This window comes from Eutrigla gurnardus (genome assembly GCF_963514095.1).
Source record: "Eutrigla gurnardus genome assembly, chromosome: 24".
NCBI classification, from domain to species: Eukaryota; Metazoa; Chordata; class Actinopteri; order Perciformes; family Triglidae; genus Eutrigla; species Eutrigla gurnardus.
Window position 1 is genome coordinate 10,975,898 of NC_139935.1, and position 20,344 is coordinate 10,996,241.

General features: G+C 44.4%; 1 protein-coding gene across 1 annotated transcript in view; it reads left to right on the forward strand.

Moving 5' to 3' along the window:
- The window catches only part of LOC311010061 (scavenger receptor cysteine-rich type 1 protein M130-like), a gene marked incomplete at both ends in the record, with an annotated part of 155,385 nt that overhangs the window by 107,922 nt on the left and 27,119 nt on the right, over positions 1-20,344 (forward strand). Inside the window, one exon of the mRNA XM_084004542.1 lies at positions 7,177-7,467. Coding sequence (XP_083860668.1) covers positions 7,177-7,467 — 291 coding nt within the window. The remainder of the gene's footprint in view (positions 1-7,176; positions 7,468-20,344) is intronic.

The window sequence follows — 20,344 nt, forward strand, 5'->3', positions numbered from 1 at the left end:
TTTTGCTGTGAGACAAAACTGCACATTTCAGAGTGGCCTTTTATTGTGGGCAGTATAAGGTACACCTGTGCACTAATCATGATGTCAGATCAGCATCTTGATGTGGCACACCTGTGAGGTGGGATGGATTATCTCAGCAAAGCAGAAGTGCTCACTATCAGACATTTAGACAGATTTGTGAACAATGTTTGAGAGAAATGGTAATATTGTGTATCTGGAATTAATTTTAGATCTTTAAGTCCATCTCATGAAAAATGGGAGCAAAAACAAAAGTGTTGCGTTTATATTTTTGTTGAGTGTACATACAAAATCAAGTGTTAAAGTTAAGTGTTTATGCTTTCATTGGGATAAACGACGATGACAAGGCAATACACTTAGTACACACATTCTCTTAATTTTGTTCATATCTGTACTGTTAGTAGGCTACCAATTTCAGGGATTTATTTATTTCAGGGATCAATGGTCTCCATTTCGCCTTCACTGTCTGGACTGTTATATGTGGTTGTGGATGGACCTTTACCTGGAGCTGTTTTCAGGCACAGAATTTAGTGAGATCAGTTTTATAAACAATACAATGATCATAGTTAGTATAATAGTTTAAATATGACATAATATGTCTCAGTTGCTACGTGCTCTGTTTCCCTGGTCTTCGTGGTACTGGTGCTTGGAGTGGTAGATGTGGTCCCAGATGACCCATCATCTGCATCTGAAAGCATAGCATCCATTCATGCTGTTAGTTATCATTTCTTCTATCATCCCATTATACTTGCATTTTACTGTATAAATGAGGCTTATTTAACCAATACATTTACACTACTACTAGTACCAATAATAATAATAATAATAATAATAACAATAATAACAACTATAATTATTATTATTATTAGAACTTAAAATGTTCAGATAAAGGCAAACCTGGAGCATCAGGAGTGCTCTGTCCAGCAGGTCAAGGTTTCTGAGTCAGCAAATATTTGCATCTGTCCAGTTTAAAATATAGAGAAAAGTTTATGATACACATTATAGAACACCCCTACATTTACTAAATTACACACTGTGTGTAAATGTAGTGTTTTCACATGCAGCTGCTTTTGATGAACTCACTGACATAATAGGAGATGTAGACAAATCGTTTGTAAGAATGTATGCATAAGCTCCAACTTAATGGATAACAGTAAACATTGCATGCTAAGCTTTGTCCTTACTAAATGTTTTAAAAGGCTACTAATGTCACAATGGCACAACTACTATGAAAGTTTTCTTAGCTGGAAGGCTGGACAAAATGCTTAATGTCAAGAGGGAAACGAACCCTTGCCCTAGCCTACTCCTGACAGGGTAATTAGGTAAATAGGCTGCTATGTCAACTATACAACTAAAATCAGCCAATAATCACAGTTTACCTAGCTAGCCTACATAACACAGGTGGCTAAAAAGTTCATGTACCCAAAGAATCCTACTGACATGCTTAGTTCCTTCTTACACCTTAGCATCTTAGTTGGTGTTAGCTATTGATCCCTACCACTGCTCTAGACGCTAGCGGCTAGCTGCTACCTCAAAGCCCTCTGGTGTTTTAGGATATTTGGGAATTATTTTGTATGTTTGTCATCAGTGATAATCGATGGTGAGATGTCAACACCAAAGCACACGCTATCCAAATACTGGCCGTCTGTCATGTATAATTTTGTATTGGTCTTGATAGCTTGACCAAGCTTGCTTACTGCAACACTTAACTGAGCAATGGCGAATTTAATCAATACTTTAATAGCCTCTGACATATAAAAACATACCTTTATAATGGGCTTTCTTCTTCTCCTCCTCCTCCTTCCTCCGTTATCGTCCATGTGCACCAGAGGGTTTAGATTTCCCCATATTCGGTAAACCAGAGCTTGACGTGCAGTAGCCTTGATCTGATAGCAGCCACGACGACTGCCGAACTCTGTAAAGTCGATGCAGCGCCCCCTCCCCCCCACCTTTGCAACACGGTCAAATCAAAGTGTGACATACAGAGGGGCACCATATGTAGATATTGTTTTATTTTCTTTGTTGACAGTGATGTTTTATTTTGTTGAGGTCATTGTAGTATTACGGTTTTACGTATAAGTTACAGAAAAATATAATGAAGGGCACCACTAGAGGGCGCCCCCGACTCATTTGGCGCCTTAGGGGAAGGCCTGATCTGCCTATCCCAGCCGCCGGCCCTGTCCACTCCACAGAAAACAGTTCAGCTTAATTGGGACATGCATCTCATAACATCATTGTGAATGCTGTCTGTCTCTCTCTTGTCTCCCTCCATCATCTGCTGTCTGTCTCTCTCTTGTCTCCCTCCATCATCTGCTGTCTGTCTCTCTCCTGTCTCCCTCCATCATCTGCAGTCTGTCTCTCTCCTGTCTCCCTCCATCATCTGCTGTCTGTCTCTCTTGTCTCCCTTCATCATCTACCGTCTGTCTCTCTCCTGTCTCCCTCCATCATCTGCATTCTGTCTCTCTCCTGTCTCCCTTCATCATCTACTGTCTGTCTCTCTCCTGTCTCCCTCCATCATCTGCTGTCTGTCTCTCTCCTGCCTCCCTCCATCATCTACTGTCTGTCTCTCTTGTCTCCCTCCATCATCTGCTGTCTGTCTCTCTCTCTTGTCTCCCTCCATCACCTGCTGTCTGTCTCTCTCCTGTCTCCCTCCATCATCTACTGTCTGTCTCTCTCCTGTCTCCCTCCATCATCTGCTGTCTGTCTCTCTCTCTTGTCTCCCTCCATCACCTGCTGTCTGTCTCTCTCCTGTCTCCCTCCATCATCTGCTGTCTGTCTCTCTCCTGTCTCCCTCCATCACCTGCTGTCTGTCTCTCTCCTGTCTCCCTCCATCATCTGCTGTCCGTCTCTCTCCTGTCTCCCTCCATCATCTGCTGTCTGTCTCTCTCCTGTCTCCCTCCATCATCTGCTGTCTGTCTCTCTCCTGTCTCCCTCCATCATCTGCTGTCTGTCTCTCTCTCTCCTGTCTCCCTCCATCATCTGCTTGTCCTCAGAAGGATGGATGCAGGAGTGGACACAAACAGGATTTTCAAAGAGCAGTGGTCACATCGACCAGATATTGAAAGCGCCAAAGTGTGACAATGGCACAGAACAAAAACCACGCTGAAACTGACTCTAAATTGGATTTATTGACCGAAAGCCTGGAGGCAATGAAGGAAGAGCTGGTGAAGAATGACAAGAGGGCTGAAGAACGGCTGATGGCGGAGCTGAAAGACATGAAGAAAAAGATGGAACCTCTCCAAAAGTTGATGGCTGAAGTCAAACAACTCCGGGAGGAGGCTGCGGAGAAAGACCAGTTGATAAAGGAGCTGGGGCTCTGGCGTCTCGCAGGAACTCGGTCACTGTGAGGAGGGCCGTCTCAGTGGAGTGAGCAGTCCTGAATCCTGATTGATTAGGGTCTAGGAGGTTGTTCAGCGAGAGATAGGATGACAGTTGGTTGTAGGCGGCACGTTCCAAGGTTTTAGAGAGGAATGAAAGAAGAGATACAGGTCTGTAGCTTTGGATGTCAGTAGCGTCTAGGGTGGGTTTTTTAAGGAGAGGTTTCACGGTAGCTGTCTTAAAATCCGCTGGAATGACACCTGAGGTGAGGGAGGAGTTGATCAGGGTGGTGAGGAATGGCAAGATGTCGTGTGAGATGTCTTGGAGAAGAGAGGAGGGGATCGGGTCGAGGGAGCAGGTGGTGGCACGGTTAGATGTAACAAGTGCGTGAACATCTTCAGAGGTGAGGGGGGTAAAGCTGGTAAGACCATCCGAGTTGAGGGTTGGGGGAGATGTCTTCTGGGAGGGAATAGGCGTAAATGAGGAGCTGATGTCATTTACTTTCTTGGTAAAGTAAGTAGCAAAGTCATCGGCAGTAAGGAAGGAAGGGGGCGGAGGGGTAGGAGGGGTGAGGAGGGAGGAGAACACGGAGAAGAGTTTCCTGGGGTTGGAGGCAGAAGAGTTGATCTTTGCCAGGTAGAAGGCAGATTTAGCTGCCGAAACAGTTGAGGTGAAGTCAGAGAGGAGGCGGTGGTAGTGAGCAAGGTCCTCGTGCTGGCCCGATTTCTTCCATTTTCTCTCTGACGCTCGCAACAATGATCTGTTGGTTTGCAGAGGTTCAGACAGCCAGGGAGGGGGGGGAGATGATCGCGCAGGTCGTGAGATAAGGGGACAGAGAGTGTCCAAAGAAGAGGAGAGTGAGGACATCAGGATGGAGGAGGCTTCCTCAGTAGGTATTAGGGAGAACTGTTCTGAGGATGGTAGCGAGGAGATAACAGTTGAGGAGAGAGCGGAGGGAGTGAGGGATTTCAGGTTGCGGCGGCTGGTGACCATTCGAGGCGTAGAGGGGAGGAATGTGGTGGGCTCCATGGGGAGGGAGAAAGTCACAAAGTGGTGGTCGGACACGGTGAGCGGGGTAACAGAGAGTGCCGAGATGCCACAGGATCTTGTGAAGACAAGGTCAAGTTGGTTCCCGGCGCGGTGAGTTGGTGGAGAGGGGGAGAGCGCAAGGTCAAATGCGGAAAAGAAGTCGATGAATTCAGATGAGTGCAGCTTTCCCGAGTGGATGTTGAAGTTACCGAGGACGACGAGCGGCGTGCCATCATCAGGGGAGCAGCTCAGGAGGGCATCCATCTCATCCAAAAAGTCACAGAGAGGACCGGGTGGGCGATAGATCACGATGATGTTGAGTTTGAAAGGAAGGGTGACAGAGACGGCGTGGAATTCAAGTGTAGATCGGGGTAGGTGGTCTAGAGGAAGGACCTGGTAGGACCATCTGGGTGAGATGAGGAGCCCAGTTCCTCCTCCTCGCCCTGTTCGTCTTGGGGAGTGTGAAAACGAGTAGGCAGTTGAAAGGGCAGTTGGAGTGGCAGTATTTTCCGGGGTGATCCAGGTCTCTGTGAGGGCCAGGAAGTGGAGAGACTGCAGGGAGGCATAGGCTGAAATGGTGTCCGCCTTCTTGACTGCAGACTGGCAGTTCCACAGCCCCCCTAGTACCTCAAGTTCCTTACCGGTGGAGAATGGTGGGTAGCAGAGATTGGATGGGTTACAGCCTCGAGTGAAGGGTCTTCGGTAAAATCTTCTCCAGTGTGATGTCCTGACTGGGATAAGACACATGGCTGCGAGGGGGGGTAAGATGTTATGCCTACCTCGGTGGACGTCCTCGATGGACTCCCGCAGATAGACTCCCTTGTCTTTGTTCAGCTGTCTTGACTCCCACAGATAGACTCCCTTGTCTTTGTTCAGCTGTCTTGACTCCCACAGATAGACTCCCTTGTCTTTGTTCAGCTTTCTTGACTCCCACAGATAGACTCCCTTGTCTTTGTTCAGCTGTCTTGACTCCCGCAGATAGACTCCCTTGTCTTTGTTCAGCTGTCTTGACTCCCACAGATAGACTCCCTTGTCTTTGTTCAGCTGTCTTGACTCCCACAGATAGACTCCCTTGTCTTTGTTCAGCTTTCTTGACTCCCACAGATAGACTCCCTTGTCTTTGTTCAGCTGTCTTGACTCCCACAGATAGACTCCCTTGTCTTTGTTCAGCTGTCTTCGTTCAGATGGCTAGACGCTGCAGCTGACGCTGTAGTGACAGCCTTTTAAGTGCTCAGTTTACCGTAAGTACTGTGTGTGACCCCTCCCTCTAATCAAGTCTATTCAATACACCTGAGATGGCTCAAACTTAGTTGATTACTCACTTAACATATGCAGTTTCACCACGATTTCAACAACAAGCTATCAGCACACGACTAATGTTGCACTAGCTTTACTCACACAATGCCTGAACCCAAATCTACAATTAGTTTCTGACTTACCAACAACAGACAAAGCAGCTTCCTTCCTTGCTCCAGACAAAATGGATATAACTATTCATTGACAGTAACACCAAGTATGAGTACAAAATATGTCTAAAGCTGTGGATCACTTGTTGGATTGTGTGACAATTGAAATCTTTGTATAATATAGTTATAAGCTGTGTTTACAGAGCACCTAACTCAAAAATAGAAGACTTCAATGAATGTGTGGGTGAAATATTATATACTACAACAATATACTCTGTAACGACAGTTCATTAAATCAAGGACGGCCCAGTCAGAAGTGAGATACAAAAGGTATCGGAATAAGTTAAACGCTATCCTAAATGAACGCTAGAAAGAATATTACAGCAATTTACTAGCAGAAAACATGAAGTATACAAAAAATTATGGGATATTCTAAACAACGTGACTAATAATAAAAGTAAAAAACCAAACTACCCTCCCTACTTCAAGTATAACAACACGCAGGAGGATAACCCGGAGGTCATAACAAATAGTTTCAACCAATTCTTTGTAAACATCGGGCCAGAGTTAGCGAATGACATCCCTGACTCACCCCTGCCCTGGAGTCATTTTGATAAGGATGGAGACAGAAATCCCAGCTCAATGTTTCTCACACCAGTGAAGGACACAGAGATTAGACACCTGGTCAACAAATGCGTAGCCAAAACTTCTACTGATGCTGATGACTTGGACATGCTAATCAAGAAAGTATTAGATGAGCTGAAAAAAAAAAAAAAAAAAAAAGGGCTCCCACACCATCCCAACAAATAATAGCTACACTGGACTTTTTTGTTCTCTGTCGATTGGACCCCCTTCAGACTTTGTTACATGATGAGACTGCTGCTCACTCGTGATGAACAAATACGGACACGTGTGCAGACACACACGTAATCTGTATGCACTGGACTTCAGCTCTCTGTACCACCTACTGCTGTAACATGTTATGTCAAATGTCACAAGTAAAAGAAAATGTTATGTCAAGTGGAAAATGCAATGATAAGAAAAGATTATGATGACGATTTTATCCTGTGGGTAATGGGGGCGGGACTAGATAAGCCTTGGCTTCTCCCGCTTTCCCTTACGGCCATGTGTATTTTACTATGTGAACAAAGATGTGTGATGATGATTTAACGGACATGCCCGAAATATACAAATAAATAAATAAATATTCGCTCTCTTCAATATCATTTGAAAACATGTTTGTTGATTTTATTTCATTGAATGAAAACAATATATATGTTTGTGTTTCTCCAGGACTCCAGGTTGAAGGACATCACAACTCAACAGGTAAATAGAGAAATTAACAAGAGAGAAAGAAAGCAGAATCTTCACTTCTTTCACTGAAGACTCTCTTATTTCTGTTCAGAGCCTGATGATGTCAGGTTGGTGGGAGGAGCCAGTCGCTGTGCTGGAACACTGGAGGTGAGACATCAGGGAGACTGGAGACCAGTGTTTGACTATGACTGGACCCTGAAGGAAGCAGCTGTTGTCTGTAGAGAGCTGGACTGTGGCTCTGCTGTTTCTGTAGGACTGAGGGAGGAGTCCTCAGACAGACCTGTGTGGTGGATCACGTCCTACTGTGTTCATTCTGGATCCACTCTGAGGGAGTGTGCAGGATCATTCTCCTCTTTCTCCATCCTGGACCTCACCTGCTCAGGTAAGCCCCTCAGTGACATCATCTATGACAGCAGTGTTCCCAGTATGTTCCTTCCTCTGTCCCAGTGACAGTCAGTGGTTTCCACTGGACTGAACTGTAAAGTTCTCCAGGACAATGACGTCTTAGACCAGGGATGCCAGGGTGAAATTGGACAGGGGGCCAGATTATTTTCAAGTGAGACCTCAGGGGGCCGGATTACACTTTCGGACTGAAAAGGCCAAACATTGACTCAACACATGGATAGGTAGGCTATTTGAAATTTTTCATGAAGGCCTACACATCAAAAAGAAATTGCATTGGCACCAAAATAGCCTCACAATGAGGCCTAAATTAAATACATTACAAAGAGAGGATGATTGACAGGCGCTCTCCTTCTTACAATCACGTGCACACTACATGGCTGCACCTGATTGGACGATCGCTTTCACAGCTGTCCTGTCTGCTCCCGGATTTCAAACCGACCAACATGGCGGCTCGTTTGGAAACTTTCTCTTATTTTAAATAAGCTATGCAGTTGCTGAATCTGTCTTTATTTTAGATCGATAACATTCAGTTAAAAAGATTTTCGAGAGCTTGCGGGAGGGAGCGGCACACCGTACGGTGGCCCAGAGGTGTCAGGCCAAATACAAAAGCCACAACACAAGTACAAAAGCCACAACACAAATACAAAAGTCACACCACAAATACAAAAGCCACAACACAAATACAAAAGCCACAACACAAATACAAAAGCCACAACACAAATACAAAAGCCGCAACACAAATACAAAAACCACAACACAAATACAAAAGCCACAACACAAATACAAAAGCCACAACACAAATACAAAAGCCGCAACACAAATACAAAAACCACAACACAAATACAAAAGCCGCAACACAAATACAAAAGCCGCAACACAAATACAAAAGCCGCAACACAAATACAAAAACCACAACACAAATACAAAAGCCACAACACAAATACAAAAGCCACAACGGAAGTGTCCCACAATGGAAGGGACCTCAAACACATCTCATACTACATTTTTGTTTTTTTAACTTTATTGACATCTCGTTCTCATCTTCTCTCACATAACTGAATCGACTTCGGTTCTAGCTCCCATTTAATGGACATTACTTATCAAAATATAAAGCATGATTAGTATTACACTTAATTAAATATTTCAAAATATTTTTGTATTATTGTCAAATGTTTTCTACCGTTTTTATGCGCGCTCTCACGCTTTCGCTTTCTTCCTCTTACCCGAGTAACTGCTTTCCCTCGCCATATATCGCAACTATTAAGCAGCTTTTATCGATCATTAATGTTCATAGATTGTATTATTCCTCTGACCACGGAACACCAGCACCTTCACCGCGGAGACGACGGAGGAAATCGGCCGTCGGAGGAGCTACATTATTCACATACATGGAATTTGGATTTCCCTCTGAAGTAAGTAATATCACTTATCTGGTTTAAATAAGTTCTTCTATTATTTGATTATCAATAGACAGGCATATGCATGCATAAACAAAATCAACAGACATGTAGGCTAATATAAGCCATTTTAATATCATGTATGAGTTTGGTGGGATAAAAAAAACAAGTAGTGGGCTATTAGTGAATCATTTATTAGACAAATAATCCATGTTATATATACAGGTTGCAATACGTGTATGATAAGAAATAAGTACTGTTCATCAACAAATTAACAGGAAAACATTCAGAATAAATGTAATATCTAGTGTTTTCTGTTACAGGTTGGTGCCAGAGGGCTGTACTGCAGGTCAATACTCATGTTCCCCCGCTGGGGGAGGGGATTTAAGGAAGGACCTCCGTCTTTCAAGGCGTTCCAAGGAGAACCTCGTCCACTGCTTACTAACAGAACATACCTTGTATATAGTTTACGTAATTTCTCCGGCGGCTGAGGAAGTTTAAGGTCTCCCCCTCCATCCTGAGGACCTTCTACTCCGCAGCCATTGAGAGCATCCTCAGGTTGTACCTCAGCCTGCTATGGAAGCTGCACTGCACGGGATCGAGCTGCATTGCAGAGGGTATCAAGGCATCCCTCACCACGCTGGAGGAAACGTACAGCAAGAGGGTGAGGCTGAGAGCCAGGAAAATCTCTTCTTTACCCTGCTGCAGTCGGGCAGACGTCAACGCTGCATAAAGGCCAGGACAGACACTGAGGAAGAGCTTTTTCCTGCAGGCAGTCAGACTTCTCAACCATGATGGACTTTAATTGGCACTTTATGCACTTAAAAAAACACACACACAAACACCTGCACTTTCATTTTTTATACTATACTTTTTTTTATCAACTATTTCTATAGCATCGCCTTAGGTAGATGTTTTTTTTAAATACATTACTATTTATAAAAGTCTTAGTTTTTTTTTTTTTGCAGTGACAGACAGATTACTTTACCCCTTTTAATTTCACTGTATGTAAAGAATGCTGTTTTTTACAAAACATGTGATCAATAAAACTTGAAGAAAAAAAAAACAGATGGGTTCCACGTCCATATTGGATGGGGGTGACTGCAACAAAGCCAACAAGCCACTTCAGCAGTCCTGGGACATCCTCAGAGTCTCCAGCAGTCCTGGGACATCCTCAGAGGCTCGTAGCTGCAGTGTCTGCTCCAAATGTCCAGATCCCTGTGTTGCAGGAACATGATTATTGTTGAGGTTTTATTTTTGTTTATCAGTGGTGCAGTTTATAAGTAATACCACACAGTAGAAGTTCTTACAGACAAATGTTTCCTGTTAAATGTTTTAGGAATATATCTGATGATCTGTACAAATCTAAATAATAAATATCTGAATATATATCATTGTTGACTCATGTTTTAGGCCTGCAGGTCTATTTCCCTCCTGCTCTGGAGGAGAGACCCTGCTGCAGTGGTTGGCATCATGGCTGAGGAGATGGGGTGTAGTGGGGTAATAGCAGGTCTTTGCTCCATCACCTCATCCATGACAACAAACACTTCCAGTGTGCAGCAGTGACCTCTCCTCCCTCAGTGCTGACATCTTCAGTTCCTATAAACAACATATACAAACACTTCTCATAATCATGATTCATCTACCGGTATTCACTATTCACCACTAGTCATATATTATAATATGTACAGTAATACTGTTCCACATGGGATCAACTTAATGGACTCTGATGTTTTAACACATTGTAGATATTACCCAGCACTGACTTTGCCTGATTATTAATAAGAAAGACAACATCATCTTGTTTCTTTTATGCTTCACATCAAGCATGTAGAGTTCAATACTTTAAACTGATTACAACTCACCTTGTATTTCTGCTTGAGGGTCTCCCACTTCTTCTTAGCTCAACCAGCTCCACCTTCCCTCCACCCTTGTTCTTTAAGAAACATCCTATATGAAGAACAGTAGCCTACAAAGAAAAGTGTTACAGTTCATTGATGATTTCTTGCTGTTAAAAAGAACGTTTCAGGTAGACATCTCAGGAGAGCAGGACATCTCCCATCTATATACGCTGGTTTTCAACCTTATATCATTGAGTAGCTAAATATGCACCAGTAGTACTTAAGCCCTGCATATGAGAATTATAACATTTAACACTACATTTTCTTAAATGAAGCCTCTCAGAGCAGCATTCCTCCTGCCGGTGAACTTCTCCTTATCGTTCCCTCCACCGGATGAGGCGCTCGGTGTCTGCATCCCTCCCTTTAACGGACAATGATGCACCGTGTTATTTACCATCGTTAGTTAATGTGGGACCCATAAGTACAGTTGTTTATGAAACATGGGCACCCCCCCATCTGCATTTATTATTTATTTTAATTATTATATTCACCATTATGGTATTTCATATCTCACCATTATTTTAGTCACAGTAGTTGGTCTGAATGCTGATGAATGTAACTGTAAGAGTGTGTGTGTTAATGTGAGGCAGAGAATAGAGATTAGTGCAGGCACTGTGGGCAGCCAGGGGTCCAGGTAGGGGTCCTCAGGACCAGAAAGGCGTGTATGTGCCATAATAAACAGAGCGACGCAGTGAGCGACCACGTAACTTACCGTGTCTGTATTCCTGTGTTATCAGGTGAGCATGTTGGTAAATTATCAAGAACAGTATTACACCTCATATTGTCACAGTGATAAGAGTTACATTACAGAGACCAGTTGAGTAAATGGTGTGTGAATGTGAAAGTAGTATGTGTGAGAAAGTTACGGTTTAAGTTAAGTGTGTACATGTGCCATAATAAACAGAGCGACGCAGTGAGCGACCACGTAACTTACCGTGTCTGTATTCCTGTGTTATCAGATATTAAAAGAAAGACACAAACTTCATGCACGCCTGGAGTGTACTTTTTCCAAGTGTGCAACAAATATGGAGGCACCGCTGGGATGATTAACGCCGCGTCGTGAGACGAGGAAGTGCGCTGGATTACCGGAGGGACAGCGGGTGCGCACAGCGTCGGGAGCAGGGCCATAACTACCATTGAGGACACCGAGGTCATATCCTCGGTATTTTTTCTGTGAAAAAAAAAAGAAGAAAAAAAAGGCGATAACTGCCTCCAAATAACTTTACTTTGCATGGACAACAACTTGGTCCTCTGTCCGATCATCACCATGGGTTTCCGTTACAGAGTGGGTTATCTTGTCGTAAATATACCATCTTTGGTCATTGCACTGGTTTGTGGGTAGACTACCTCAGCGGGAAGGGGAAACTCTTATATATCCACTGTCTCTGCTCCAGCCCAGACAGCGGCATTTGGGAACCATCAGCGGTAAGGATTTGTAGTCCGACTCATTCTCTACTTCCTAAAATAGACATCGCAAAATTGGTAACTGGAATATACAGGCCAGGTTGCTTGTATTTTAATAAACCACACGATTAAAAACTTTAAAACGTGGTGTCCGTTGATGTAAATATAAAAGCATGCCAACAAGCTCACGTGAGTGATACGAAGCAACAATTTTTCACATGTAACGATACTTTTAATTTAACTGCGACTTCATGCCTAGTAGTGCCATCCAAGTTAGTGATCAACCATCTCAAGTGATAACATAGAGCTCAACAGTGACCGACCACTTTTTTAACGGCTCCGGTTCCGGACGTGAATTAACCATTCATTTACTTCATTGACGTTTCATATAAAGAGGTTTAAGCCTGGAACCACAGTAGGTCAGAAAGTGAAATCATAGCAGCTCTAAACGATTGTAGAGGTCAGTGGTAGCAGTTACTAGCGAACATGAAATGTGCGGGTTTGTTTAACATTTCCATGGTAACAGCGAGCTCCACCAATCACAGACGTCGCTGTTACACTATAGGATTGTGGGTAGTGTAGTACTTCTTCTGGAACTCTAAAACTAGTTTTTATAATGTTAATCCTAACAGAGGCCAGGCCAGTAATACAAAGTTACCCAGTGCTGTTAATGTTACTTTATCACCTCAGCTGAGTTGTTGTGTGTTTACTTTCTTCAGACATAATGAAGAGAGCACGTCAAACCCTGCTCTCATTTGGGAAGAAGATAAGGCAAGAAGAGGATGAGAAGGGGAAAAAAGGAAAGACAGGTGAATGAGAAGACCAGGTGTTGCCCCAGGATAGGATTATCAATGTCCCATACACACTGCTGTTAAACAAACCATACTGTCCTCTGATCTAAATTCAATCATAATTATTCAATCTCATTGTAACTTAACTTAACAACATATCTAGTAAGACATATAGTGAAATTGTATGACTTACATTTTGCTTGTCATGTACACACACACACACACACACACACACACACACACACACACACACACACACACACACACACACACACACACACACACACACAGTGTCAGTTACAAATACACATTTCCTTATGGACCCACCCTCTTAAACTTTGCTTACGTTTGGACCGCCGCAATTATGACCTCAGTATTTCTAAAATCCTGGTTACGGCCCTGGTCGGGAGCACCGCCATGTCGGACACATTGGACCTGGAAGAGTTGGCAGAGACCCTGTCGGAGAAACTATGGCTTCTACAGTTGAACCAACTCCAAAAGGTGTGTGTGGAAAATAAAATCCAGAGCGGGACGGTCGCAACAAGGCGAGCGTTAATCAGACTAATTACAGAATCTATGGACAGTGTGATTGATGATGAAGAGCAGGATGTTGCAGCACATCATCTAAGGACATTAATGAAACGAGTGGATCAGATGATAGGAAATAGTGAAAATACTGACGATGAAGAAAATACAGAAAACACAGCACAAACCAGTCAGAAAACAGCTGAAGAAATGAGTTTAGCAGAAAAATACTCACAGCTCCAGCTCAGCAGCCAAGCCCTGCAAGATGAAGTGAGACGGCTGAGTGAAAGACTGAATAGTGCATCTCCAAGTCAAGCGTCAGTGACACAAAATGTGATGCCTACAACTGTGAACCGGCTTCCAGAAGTGACCATAAGGAGGGATTTCAAGATCTGTGGTCAGATTGGGGAGAAGGGACAAAAGGACAAACTCTCATATACAAACCTGATGCATCAGATGGACAGAGGCCTGATGAGAGGACACGGTGAGGCTGAAGTCATGGAGGCCGTCATCAAGTCAATCAGTCCAGGTTTGAGTCTTCGCGACATGCTTGAGATAAAAAGAGACCTAACCCTCCCCCAGTTGAAGGCGATATTAAAGGGACATTTCAAAGAGGACAGTTCAACAGACCTGTATCACCGACTAGTAAACATAACACAAGACAGTCGTGAGTCCCCTCAAAACTTCCTCTTTAGAGCAATTGAGTTAAAAGAGAGACTTTTGCTTGCTTCGAGTGATGTCGGATCAGATGAACAGTACAGTCCAGAGCTCATCCAGAAGAAATTCTTGAGGTCAGTGAGTACTGGGTTGTTAAGTGACCACATCAAGTTCCAGCTAAAACCCTATCTTGATGATCTGAAAGTAACAGATGAAATACTCATTGACAGAATGAATGAAGCAGCTAGTGTTGAATCAGAACGACAATTAAAGCAACGAAAGAACACAAGCAGCAAAGTCACAAAAATAAATGAAATACAGACGGACATGCAGACCAGTCAGCAGGGCCAGTGTGCAGCCGAGGCCAGAGTGGGTGTTCAAGAACAGTCAGCTGAAGTTGTGAAGCCTAAGAATCGTAAGCCACCTGCTGTTGCCAGTTCAAGAGACTCGGACCTCTATGAAACAGTCAGGCAGCTAAGAGAAGAAATGGCTGAATTAAGAAAAAGCATGACACAAGGGCCCCACACGCCAAATGAGAATGACTGTTAAGAGAGGATGTAAAGCATGTCAGGAGCAAGGAACAAGTGACCAGTGTGAACACTGTTTTAAGTGTGGACAGTCGGGGCACTTCTCAAGGGGCTGTAGAGAACAAAAGAGGCTAACAGTGAAACCAGGCAACATTAAAGCTACAATACAGACGGTTGCAACATCAAACCCGTCCACTACAAGCCAAGCTGAACCAGATGACAAGGTGCATGAGCTTCTCTGCGAGAGAATCAGGCAGCTGGAGGCAGAGTTTGAGGGAAGTGAGGAGACTGGACAGATTGTGGGTGCTACCTATGCTAGTCATCTCTCGTTACATCGCCAAGCCAAACTGAAAGCTCTCATCGGGAAGAAGTGTATGGTGGATTGCTTGTTCGAGGGAGTAGCAACACAAGCATTGTGGGACACAGGCTCACAGGTCACAATTATCAACGACAAATGGAGAAAATCCTGTCTCCCACACATCCAGCTACGCAGCCTCAATGAACTCCTGGGTGAAGAGGAGACGCTTGTTGGAAAAGCAGCGAATCAAACAGTCATACCATTCACTGGCTGGGCTGAAATGAAGTTCAAGCTTGGATCAAAGCAGAGTCCACAACCAGAGCTGCTCGTGCCTGTGCTTGTCTCTAATGAACCAGGAGTAGCAGAGCCACCGATCATCGGCTACAATGTGATCGAGCATCTGGTGATGAATGGAATGAAGCAGCATCCAGAAGTTACACCTGCTGTAGTAAGAGATGCTTTCTCTATTGACTGTAAAAAAGCAAATGTGTTAATACACATAGTGCAGAACAGTGAGCAGAATGACGAAGACGGTGTGGTTAAAGTAGGAAGACTAAAGACAGTGATCCCCGCAGGACAGACTAAGGAGGTGAAGTGCAGTGTGAGGACAGGTCCCCTGTCCACAAAGCAGGAAGTTCTTTTTCAGCCGGATGAGGTGCCAAGGTGGCCAGAGGGCTTGAACATCCTGGAAACTATCATCTGCCTGCAGAAGGGAAACTGGTCTAAGGTAACTATACCTGTCACCAATGAGAGCCACCATGACATCATTCTCACCTCTCGCACAGTGCTGGGACAGTTACAGCAAGTCAAGGCTATTTACCCAGTGGATGTGAGACCAGCCAGCGTGACTGAGGGCACAGACAAAACGTCCGATGTGAGTAAAAAGCCAGCAGACACAGCCAGTGCTCCTGAAAAACACAAAGAAGAAAATAGACAGTTACACAGTTGCACACATAATTCATGGGATCCCCCAGTGTCTGTTGATCACCTGACACCAGAGCAGCAGGAGAAGGTGAGACTGATGCTAAAAGAAGAATGTGAAGCATTTTCTAAAGATGAGAGTGATGTGGGCTGCATTCCATCTCTGCAGTTAAAAATTAGACTGAGTGACACAACTCCAGTGAGACGCACTTACACATCTGTGCCCAAGCCACTCCACAAGGAGGTGAAACAGTATTTGGAGGACTTACTGAATAGAGGATGGATTCAAAAATCCCGGTCCCCATACTCATCACCTATAGTCTGCATGCGCAAGAAGGATGGGAGTTTACGTCTTTGTGTGGACTATCGTGAGCTGAATCAGAAATCCATTCCTGACCGCCACCCCATCCCTCGAGTCCAGGATATGTTGAACAGCTTGACTGGCAGTGCATGGTTTTCAATACTGGACCAGGGCAAGGCCTACCATCAGGGGTTCGTGGAGGAGAGCAGCAGACCACTTACAGCCTTCATAACACCCTGGGGCTTGTACGAGTGGGTTAGGATCCCCTTTGGCCTGTCCTCGGCTCCAGCGGAGTTCCAGCGCAGCATGGAGGAGTGCCTCATAGGTTTGCGCCATGAAACATCTCAGCCATACCTGGATGACAACCTTGTCCACAGTAAGACTTTTGATGATCATCTGTTGGATATGAGAGAGGTGTTGCGTCGCTATCAAGCACATGGAGTCAAATTAACAGCAAAAAAGTGTGATGTGTTTAAAGACAGAGTGAAATTCCTGGGAAAGATTGTGTCCAAAGACGGCTACTGCATGGATCCGGCTGAGATAGCGCCAGTACAAGCACTCAGAGACCGCAAACCTGAGACTGTGGGAGACCTGAGGAAAATGCTGGGCTTCCTATCATATTATCGGCAATATATCCCCAATTTTTCACGCATTGCCAAGCCGTTGTACATGTTGTTATGCACTGAAAACACATCACAGAGCAAAACACAAGGAACCGGTGTAAATAAGAACAAGGGAAAACACAAGAAATCAGATCAGCTACCTTCTAGTCGACCGATCACCTGGACAGAACAACACCAGGAAGTGATCTGTCAGCTGCTAGAGCACCTGCTGCATCCACCACTCCTCGGCTATCCAGACTTTGAGAAGCCATTTGTGCTGCATTGTGACGCCTCGCAGGAGGGGCTGGGTGCAGTACTGTACCAGAGACAGCAAGGCAAGCTGGTTGTAGTAGGTTATGGGTCAAGAACACTAACTGCTCCTGAAAAGAATTACCACCTTCATTCGGGCAAGTTGGAGTTCTTAGCGATGAAGTGGGCCATTTGTGAAAGGTTTCGTGAGTACCTCTATTATGCACCCTCCTTCATTGTCTATACTGACAATAATCCTTTAACTTATGTTTTAACCACAGCAAAACTGAACGCCACAACACACCGGTGGATTGCTGAGCTGGCAGACTTTAATTTCTCAATTAAGTATTGGCCCGGAAAAGTGAATGGAGACGCAGACGGTTTTGTCACGCATGCCACTTGACATGGAACAGTACATGCGCACATGCTCACAGGAAACAGAGCCAGAGGTAATCACAGCTGTCACACAGGCACTTCAGCTTGAGTCCCACGAACGTGAGCCCTGGTTGTGTCCAAGCACCATCGCTGCAGCATGTGCTGATGTAGAGCAGGAGCGAGTGACATCCCCAGTAGCAGAAATCTCCACGGAGGCCCTAAAGAAAGCACAAGAAGAGGATTCAGTCATTGGAAAGGTGCGAGAATATGTCGTGACAGGACAGTGGCCTCGTCTGGGAGGAAGAGACCGACGTGATGACATCTCTGTTCTAATCCGGGACAGAAACAAACTGTATGTCAACGAAGATGGTATCCTGTACAGCAGGGGTGGATTGGCCATCGGGAGTACCGGGACTTTTCCCGGTGGGCCGGTCACTAATGGGCCGATGGACGGCCGTTTTTTTAATTTATTTATTTTATTTATTAATTTTTTTGCCATGCCTCGCCTTGCTTTGATAACTAGTGTAATTCTCCCGGGCGGCACGGGGAGAGAGACGTGCACCAGCTCGGCCCACAGTGATCAGCTGTAGACAGAGAGGTGAGAGGTGATGATTGGCCCGGTGGCTTGTCTGTCTGCAGAATGGCCCTATGAGAGGCTTTAGAGGCCCAGGAGTCCCACCCACGCATGTTCTAGACCCCCCCTCGTCCAATCACTTTTAATGATGAGGAGTCGATGATGAGAGACGGCGCGAGAGAAAAAAACAACAACAACATAACACCACACGAAAAACAAAAATGGAGAAGGAAAGTAAAAAACGCAAAGGCGGTGCAGAAAAATTGAGGGAAAAGAAAAGAAAAGCTAGCAGCACAGGCTGCTAAAAGTTGAACTATCATGCAGATGTTTGCAGCAGGGGCCGGCCTGGCCGGAGCTAGCAGCACCGGAGCAGGTCCGTGTCCTTCACGTGAGTCTGACAGTGACAGAGAGGCTGAAGAGAGTGAGGCTCCCATCACTGCCCTTAGGGTGCAGGAGGAGGCTGAAAGAAATGTTGAGGAAGAAGAGACTCCATGTGAAGGAGGTAGCAGGTATGTGCCTTCCAGAATAGTGTGGATAAACATTCATTAAAATAAATAGTTCAGAACGGTTGCTTAACTGTCTATGAACTTTACTTGACATAATAAATAGCAAACTCTGGATGGTGTGGTGTGTTACAACTAAATCTAGTTATCTAAAGTATTGGAAAACAATAACCATATTCACCTACAATGACATCCCCCAAATCAGGTCACCAGAGTTAAAGTGTTTACAACTTAACAAATATGTATGCTTTACATATTTTTTTCAGTCAGTGTTTATGGTTTATTGTCCTTCAACAGTTTAACATACAGTTCAAATTAATAAAACACTGATTAACTATATTACAGTAAAACATCTGCATACATACTCATGATGCAGTACACAAATTACAAGTATTTCCTCTTATGTCATGCTTCATTGTCTATACATTATGTTGAGCTGTACTATCACTAACATAGTGTATACATCTTTTGTTGTCTGTCTTTCACAGGGCTCTCTATTTGTGTGTGGTTCCTGAGTGACCTGCAGTACCTGGCTGCCAGCCTGCCAATGTCATGATTCACTGCTTGTACCTGTATGAGTGAGTGATAAATAAACACTCTTGAATCTTAAATCCTTTCTCCAGTATCCTTCTTAAGAGCAAGTGAGCAACACAATGCGTAGTTATCATTTATTTTATTCAAGGCTTCAGAATATAAAGGGATATTGTTTAGTATAGTGGTGTTATTAAGAACTTATGTGTATGTACATCAACGGGGCGATATCTGCGCGCGGATTGTAGTGGGCCGGTCTGGACCAAAAAGTCCAGGGCCAAATTTTTGTCCCAGTCCACCCCTGCTGTACAGAAAGTCAATGGCTCGGGCTCAACTGGTGCTGCCAAAGACGTTCCATCAGCTGATCTACCGGGAGCTGCATGAGGAAATGGGACACCTCGGAGTGGAGAGGACACTCAGTTTGATCCGTGACAGATTTTATTGGCCTCATATGCAGAGGGACGTGGACCATTATGTGACCAAGGTGTGTAGCTGTCTGAAGCGGAAGCGCCCAAACAAGCCGACCAGAGCGCCGCTGGTTAATGTGGTCACCACATACCCCTTTGAAATGGTGTCGATAGATTACCTGCATCTGGAAAGTTGTAAAGGAGGATATGAGTACATCCTAGTGATCATAGATCATTTCACGCGCTTCGCCCAGGCAAAAACAGCAGCTGAAAAGATCTTTGGAGACTTCGTGCTCAAGTTTGGATTTCCTGCCAAGTTACACCATGATCAGGGCAAGGAGTTCGAGAACAAGCTCTTTTCCAAGCTGGAAGAATACTGCGGGATTCAAGGCTCACGCACAACACCTTACCACGCAGCTGGAAACGGCCAGGCAGAAAGATTTAATCAAACACTCCTGTCCATGCTTAGAAACCTGACAGCAGAAGCCAAATCAGATTGGAAGAGCTCCTTGGCCAAAGTTGTACATGCATATAACTGTACGCGCAGTGAAGCGACAGGTTACGCCCCATATTACCGTGTCTGTATTCCTGTGTTATCAGATATTAAAAGAAAGACACAAACTTCATGCACGCCTGGAGTGTACTTTGTCCAAGTGTGCAACATTAACATATAACCACGTTTTAACATAAGCACTATCTTCTCAATTAACGTCGGTAAAAACGTCACATTTACTGCTTCGGTTACGCTCGCTAACCTCTATGGTAAATTAGCTTCAGTGGGCTAGCCGGCTAGCAGGACCTTCGATTCGTAACGTTAACGTACAATTCCAACAACAATACAGTAACGTTCATTATCAATACGATTTAAAAGTCAGCTTGAAACATAAAAAT